This window comes from Anopheles bellator, chromosome 2 (genome assembly GCF_943735745.2).
Source record: "Anopheles bellator chromosome 2, idAnoBellAS_SP24_06.2, whole genome shotgun sequence".
In the NCBI taxonomy this organism is placed as follows: Eukaryota; Metazoa; Arthropoda; class Insecta; order Diptera; family Culicidae; genus Anopheles; species Anopheles bellator.
Window position 1 is genome coordinate 49,750,657 of NC_071286.1, and position 7,306 is coordinate 49,757,962.

At 42.2% G+C, this 7,306-nt stretch overlaps 1 protein-coding gene across 1 annotated transcript in view; it reads right to left on the reverse strand.

Annotated features, from left to right (window-relative positions):
* Nucleotides 1-3,391: 3,391 nt before the first annotated feature.
* LOC131207649 (roundabout homolog 2-like) overlaps nucleotides 3,392-7,306 on the reverse strand; it is a 22,378-nt gene continuing 18,463 nt past the window's right edge. The window contains exons 7-14 of the mRNA XM_058200272.1: nucleotides 7,105-7,236; nucleotides 6,067-6,998; nucleotides 5,884-6,006; nucleotides 5,577-5,811; nucleotides 5,397-5,492; nucleotides 4,929-5,336; nucleotides 4,568-4,745; nucleotides 3,392-4,478 (exon numbers count right to left, since the gene is read on the reverse strand). Coding sequence (XP_058056255.1) covers nucleotides 3,392-4,478; nucleotides 4,568-4,745; nucleotides 4,929-5,336; nucleotides 5,397-5,492; nucleotides 5,577-5,811; nucleotides 5,884-6,006; nucleotides 6,067-6,998; nucleotides 7,105-7,236 — 3,191 coding nt within the window. The remainder of the gene's footprint in view (nucleotides 4,479-4,567; nucleotides 4,746-4,928; nucleotides 5,337-5,396; nucleotides 5,493-5,576; nucleotides 5,812-5,883; nucleotides 6,007-6,066; nucleotides 6,999-7,104; nucleotides 7,237-7,306) is intronic.

The following is a 7,306-nucleotide window of genomic DNA, read 5'->3' on the forward strand; positions in this document are numbered from 1 at the left end:
GAAAGAGGTTTGGCCATCCCACCCACGAAACATGACACACCTCGGCCAAATCATCGTTCCGACGGGTCAGTTTTGGAAAGGCTCCTGAAGGTGATCGAAGAGGGGATAAGACGGATAATAACCCCACATGGTCCGATATTCTCGGGTCCTGCGTCTCGATGGCGGTGAAGAAAGCTGGCGAACGGCCAGAAACCGAAATGCGGCAGTTGCAACAGGAGGTCATCCGTCTGATGCTCCAGAAGTTCCACAATATGATAATCTGAGAATCTCATGTTCTGAGAATTTCTGAATTTCAGATTCTTGGAATCTCAGAATCTTAGATTCTCAGATTCTCATACTCTCAGATTGTCAGATTCTCAGATGCTCAGATTTTCAAATTGTTGTCCAAATGGTTGAACTCTTCGCGAGAGCTTTGGTTGTAAAGAGAAGTCAACAAGTTTGCCTTTTGCGCGCTCTGTCTGTCTCGTCTCAGTATAAAGAAAAAACACCGTGCACATTCATTGTGACGCGGCCGGAATATAAAAAGTATCCTGAAGCGGCCGGTATCCTGAAGTAACTTACGGTAAAAAATTTGGCCATTTTGAGTAATCAATCAATTTTTGACAACTGTTTTGCTTGGACAAGATTTGGCCCATCGTCGACTTTTGTGTACTCCAAAAGTAATAAACTACGAGACGGTAATTTTAGTTTGGAAAAAGTAAAAAAACAGAAAAAAGTTACAAGAAGCCAGATCTGGGGAATAAAGTGGCTTTTGTATCAAAAGTGTGTTGTTTTGGCCAAAAATTCGCGCAGAAACCACGATGTGTTAGCAGGACGCGCGTCAGCCTATTTTGGGTTTCCTACAAATCCGGGTGTTTCGCACAAATCCAGGCCTCTGAAAAAATTTGAAGCAAAGATAAGCCCTGCTTTTGGTCTTAAAAACTTCACCATAAGCTGCAGTCTACCTTTCGATTGCGTCCGCGCAATTTATTTTTTCACACAAAAATTGATAAAAATTCTGCACCATTCTTTTTCGGAGTAGAGAAAAATCGACGATGAGCCAAGATCCAAGCGAAACACCTGTCAAAAATTGACTGATTACTCAAAATGGCCGAACTTTTCACCATAAGTCACTGATATGTGTAGCAACATAACGTCATAAAAAAATCGAAAATCGGATATACGTAGCCCGCGAAAATTCAAATGTCGCGATACTTTTTGAACAGCCCTCGTATATGTTATGGATAGGTTTGTTGTTGTTGTTAATATAATATTTCCGGCGCACGTCGCTGTGCCTCATTTCAACCTTATTTCTCGCTTGAGAGCATTTCAGAGGACTTCTTGGTGACGTATCCGATCAATTGCTTGAAATCTATCCGAGTTGAACTGAAATTTACCCAGATTTTGTATGGAAGCCCCCCTTTTTAAAGAGGGTAGGGGTTTCAGGGTGTGGGAGGGTTAAACTTTCCTATTAACAATGCGGATTCACAAAACTACGCTGTGCAAATTAAGTTAAGACAAACAACCTCTTTAAGTTGCGCAAGTGCGAACCGACGGCGCGAATAATATGATTTTTGCAATTGAAGCAATTCAGTTGCTATCTAGCAATTTTGCAATCGAAAGCAGCAAACGACCGAAGTGCTAGTTATAATTTCCCACACAAGAACCTAAAATAATCGGTAAACGGACAGAGTTGACGTTGAACTGTAAAGATGTGTCCAGTCTTTTAATCTTCACCACATGGCCAGCAATGTAGCCGGGACAGTTGGTCTGAAATAAATACTCTGCTGTATTTATTTTAGCAGTTCAGTGATTATACTTTCGCAAAAGTACAAAGTAGCGCTGGATTGTCATCACATTTCCAACAGCCTGGGCACGCACAAATTAAACTCTAAAGTATTATTTGTAACTAGTTCAATAGACAAGGAGAACTATGATTTTCAGCAGAAAATGAAGATTTTTACTTCTTTTGGTTTTCCTGACAAAATATTTATTGAGTTGTATTTCCAGGGTAAATATTGATAACGTGGAACCAATTCGTTAGAACATGTGAGAGTTTGTGAAGGCAAAAGTAAGAAATTAAAACAAGAACTCCACAATTGAGGTTCAAACTGCCGCTTTCAAGTTCAATATTAACTTGAAAAGAACATATTGCTCTTATTCTCTGGTTTGCAGAATTTTGTATCCCTATTTTCGTGTTCACGTTCATATTTGGCACCAAATTGAACATGTAAGCCATGAGTTTTCGCAAGAATTCCTTGTATTCGACTTTTTATGCGAACCATAACGACGCACCGCTCGAGAATGGTAGAACATCTTATTTAAGCGTAATATGACAACGTTTTCATATTTTGCAGTCACGTAGTAAATGCGGGCAATATAGTTGAAATATAACTATCACTTTTGTCTTTGCTGAAAATGAAACAGTAATCGTGTTTAAGATTACCTGAAAGCACGAAACGGGGCCAATAATACAAGAATTGCAAATATAAAACAACTTTGCCTTTACATAGTGTATTTAACTGGTTAATTAAAATATTAATTAAATGGTGTGCGCCTCATGGCCAAATAAACGTTGGCATCGGATTTATTTGGTGAATGAATGAATTTGCCCAGGGTCTTGTCTTGCAATGGAATAAGAGGATCAATTGTTTGAAATTTAAAAACGGATTTGAAGTAAGAGGCCCAAACATGTTACAAAATATTTATTTCGTTGCAAATGCAAAAAGACGAGTGGACCAGTAAAGAAAAGACGTCGAACGATTCCCGAAGACCGTCAGGCGTACATATAACATATTTTGTTACAGTTCATATCCGTTCGGCACACTTCTTAAAACTATGCTTAACTTACTATACATTCCTTTCGGCTGAGGCGCTGCCAAAATAAACGAATCGCCTAGCCACACGTTACTGAATATTATTTGGCGGCCCGAAGCTAATTTATGTACAATGCATATTCCTGCCGCTGTTGGCGTCGTTTGTTTAAAGCACACGCAGCGTTTGGTTTCTGTCTGGCTTCTACTCTTCTAATTCATCCACCATACATTAATCGGAGGTTGTTGAGTCAGTCTTGTTTGTGCTTTCTACTGTTTTATTTTTCTGTTTTTTACCATTTTTGACTTAGTAAAAACTCTTAAGCCCGAATGTTTCTACTTCATTTTTCGGCTATTCTATTTCCACGTTAACCCAAGAAGCGCAGAACAATTCTTAGGGACTATGCTAGGAACGGTGCTTGTCCTCAATTAAATCTAGAGGTGGCACAAGGTTTACGTTGATCTTCGTTTCGATGTCGTTTGTCTGCAGTGAGGGCCCTGACCCTGATTTAGGATCAGGCTAGTATGTTGCGTAAGGTACAGGACTAGAATAAATTACTATACATAAAACCCTGCCTGCCCTTACGAGTCGAGCTCCCTCAGACATCAGTCGCGTGGTCCGAAACGGAACGATAGCTAATGACACTTCGGTTTCCAATTGGCAGGTAGACAACCTGGTCAGCACTGCTTCCATCCACCTGCAAGGCGGTCGTAGAATTTTGGTATAGACCGGCCATTGCTACGGCGGTAGAGTGGCTCCAACTGTTGGTACCTCCTGACGCCCTCGTTTCGCCAACCTTAATATACAGTTGCTCTTTTGGTCCTAGGTTATTCAACAAAGAAATGTTTTTTCTTTGCTGGTGTGGAGCGACCTGATTACCATACTCACTAGCCGTCGCGAGGTCCTTTATGTTACCAATGCCCGGTTGTGGTTTGGTGATCTGTGTCCGGGAAACTTTGAAACGTTTTTTATTGCTACCATTCCTTACTGTTTGCTCGGAGTTCAACGATTCAAACGAACGGCTAGGCTCAGAAGCACATAAAGTAGTAATGCTGTCGGTGACCGCAGCTCGGTTTCCACTAGTCCCACTGCTGCTACCGGTACTTCCGCTGGTTGCACTACAAGCACTACTCGCTACACTATGGCTATTGGAAGCGCCGTTCTGGCTAGGTGGTAGCTGTTCATATACGACGCAGACCGGCGCAATGCCACCGGATAGCATGGACATGGTATGGGATGCTAGTTTATTCTCAAGGATATTGATTTTCTCGTTCGGATTGAGATATGATTTTGAGTATACGTCGCGACCGTAACTAGCTCTACCCAAGACCTGTGAACCGGGAGTGACTGGCTTTGTCGAATAGGCTTTTGTACTGTAGTACATGCTTCCTCCATCCGGTCCATGACAGCCGTAGCTGTTTTGCGGTGCCCCTGTTTTTAATACCTGACGATGAAGACTGTTGTTACCGGCAGTGTCACCCGGAGCATTAATAAATCTTGAGCTTGCAATCAATGTGGTCGTAGCGTAGGGTGCTGGCGAACGTGTTCCTTCTAAGCTGTATTCACTGGGCGCCGTGTTCAATGGAGTTTCTTCTTGGCCATCAACATTGACTTCATGAAGTGGTAATGGATTGAAAGACGATACTTCGGCGTAATCGCTCGGATACTCTGTGTGCTCGATATATCTAAACAAGGGCGGCGAAGGAAGTTTAAGGCGTAAATATGATAGCTTGAATGACGAATGTTTGATGCTTTTTCGCTAAATCCCTTTTACCGATTACGATTATGTTGGTATTGCTGTTCCAATGGAAGTGTTGTAGATGTGCAAACTGGCGCATAGTCTTGAATTTGTTCCTTTCCTCGATCACATGATTGATTACTCCAGACCACGCCAGGCTGATCCATCCACAAATTATTGCGAGGAATCTTGACCATACCACCTGCATGATGAGCTAAGATTGTCAATTAAAAGGCACAAAAAGTGATAATTGAATCATTTCAAAATACATAGTTAGTTCGAATAGTTAAATAGAATGTTGAATAAGTAGAATGTTGCAATGAATTTAATCCAAAATGTGTACGAACGGAACGATTTTGTTTAAAACAGACTTAAAGAAATAATAATAACAACTTACCTCGTATTGTGACCAGCGCAGGTTGGGGCATCATCATATGCTTTCTTTTGACAAACACTATAGCACCAAACGAGAGCATCATTAGTGCTAAGAAAGATCCCAAGATTACTATAAACCACGGTTGAGTTAAAAAGTCGTCCATATTCTCATGACTAACTGGATAGCGATGAGAGGTTTGGTCTAATTCCTTCGTGATTGGATCAAGACGCAGAGTGGCAGGATTGCTGAAGGGTCCAACGCCGGCTTTTGTGGAGGCGGCAACGCTGACCGTGTACGTGACGCCCTCAGTAAGATTTGCCAGCAGCAGCGTCGATGAAGTTGCGTCAATTGTGACATTACTCAAAACCTTCGAATAATTCGATCGCAGATCAACTCCTCGCACGATAATGTTGTAATTACGTAAGATACCTGTTGTGAATATTCCGGATAATTAAAAACAACTTATCAATATCGATTTGTGCAACGTACCATTTTGTACAGCTGCAGGCGGTGGTTTCCACTTCAGGTACACTGCGGAGGAGTTCAATAGTAGGGCTTCCATCGCGTATGGTGGTTCGCTGGGAGCTAAAAACGCAGAGAAAAAAGGTTTCCACTGTATTTCATTGCATTTATTACTACTTATTCTTCGTTCATATCTTAAGCCCGTACCATCTTCGAGTGTTCTCGATACCCGTGAGTTGGATGGCTTGCCTTCGACGGATTTGTAGAAAGGCACTATAAAAAACTCGTACTCAGTGTACTTATCTAGCCCGGATATGGAACAGGACGAGGCACCGGCATTCAGCACTGTTAACATTTTGTAAGATTGACGTCGTTGTGGTTGACCAACATTCAGATTTCGTGCGTAGATGTAAAATCCTTCAACGTACTTGCCATTGATGATCTAGGGCAAGATTAATAAGAATGCATTTCAGTTCCTTTTTGAATCACAGAAACACAGATTTTCGACACTTACTTCCCAAGCTAATTTCACAGTCGTGGAATCAATGGATGAAGCGTTGACAAGTTCTACAACGTCTCCAGATAATAAGCTGGCTCTGGCCTCGCTCAAATCGATTCCAATATTGGCGCTGTCAGTCTGAATGTAAATTTGAGATGAGATTGTGTCACGTAATAAATGAAATAATCATTGCCTTACCATGCCGAGCAGGACTGGCTCAGAAAGAGGGCTTGGCATTGAGATGCCGTGAGAGTTTTCTGCACGCACTACGAAGTAGTACGTTACTCCTGCGCTAAGGCCCGTATGTGTAAACGTATTGTCTTGAAGTTTGCTTCCAACTTGCAGCCAACCGTCCGTTTGATTTCGACCGAACACTTCCACTCTATATCCAAGTAAACTGGATGCTCCTACTTTGCTAGTTCTCAGCCAAGAAATGGTTACGGAGCTTTGTGAAACTGTAATAATTTGCGGTTTTCCAGGAGGTTCCGGGAAGGTTGACGCGGCGGGTGCGCGGTAGAATTTAATGTTTGGATTTGTCGGAGCATCCAGCCGAAGCGAGGCACTCCATGTGCTTTTGCCTGTTTTGCTGCTGGCTACGCATGTGTAAAGTCCACTATCTTCCGATTTACTGAGATCGGCAATGGTCAACGTACCCGATTCTGAGATGTTGGTTTTCACTGAGGTAGGCACAGGAATGCCGTCCTTATACCAAGAGATAACCGGTGTTGGGGCACCCGAGGCTTTGCAAGGCAGTATAGCTACGGATTTGATGGGCAGGGTTTGATTCACTGGACCTTGCACGATAAGAGGTGGTGGACGATCGTGTTGAAGATTCACACTCAAGACAACGCGCGTACTAACACTTCCAACACTGTTTACGGCACTGCAGACGATGACCTTATTGTTTTCCAACCGTTCGATATGATGTATAGAAAGAACACTAATTCCATCTTCATTATTGGTAACTTCAATCTTTCCCAACTTGCTGCCCGGCAATAGCAGTGTCCGATTTCCTTCGATGGACCAAAAAAGAGTCGGGTAAGGATGACCGATTGCTTGACACTCAAACAGCGCCTCAGAACCGAGCTCTACCAGTTGATTTTTCGGTCGTATAAGAAAACTAGGTGGTGCTGTCATTGACAGAAAATGCATGTGAATTGAAGAAAACGAATGCAGATGAGAAGTACTTCAAAACGAGTGGTTAAGTAAACAGACATTGTTCACTCCAATACGTACAATGCACCATCAGTGCTCCAGAAGCGGTGATGGATCCAACTGCGTTGTCCGCTTCACAGCTGTATTCCCCCATGTCTTCGATTTTTACGTCCTCTATACGTAAGCTCCTATCTTCCAAAACACGAACACGTTCTGCGGTAATGTAGGATAAAATCAGGATAAATATAAATATGAAATAACATTGTATATAGGAATATTTATT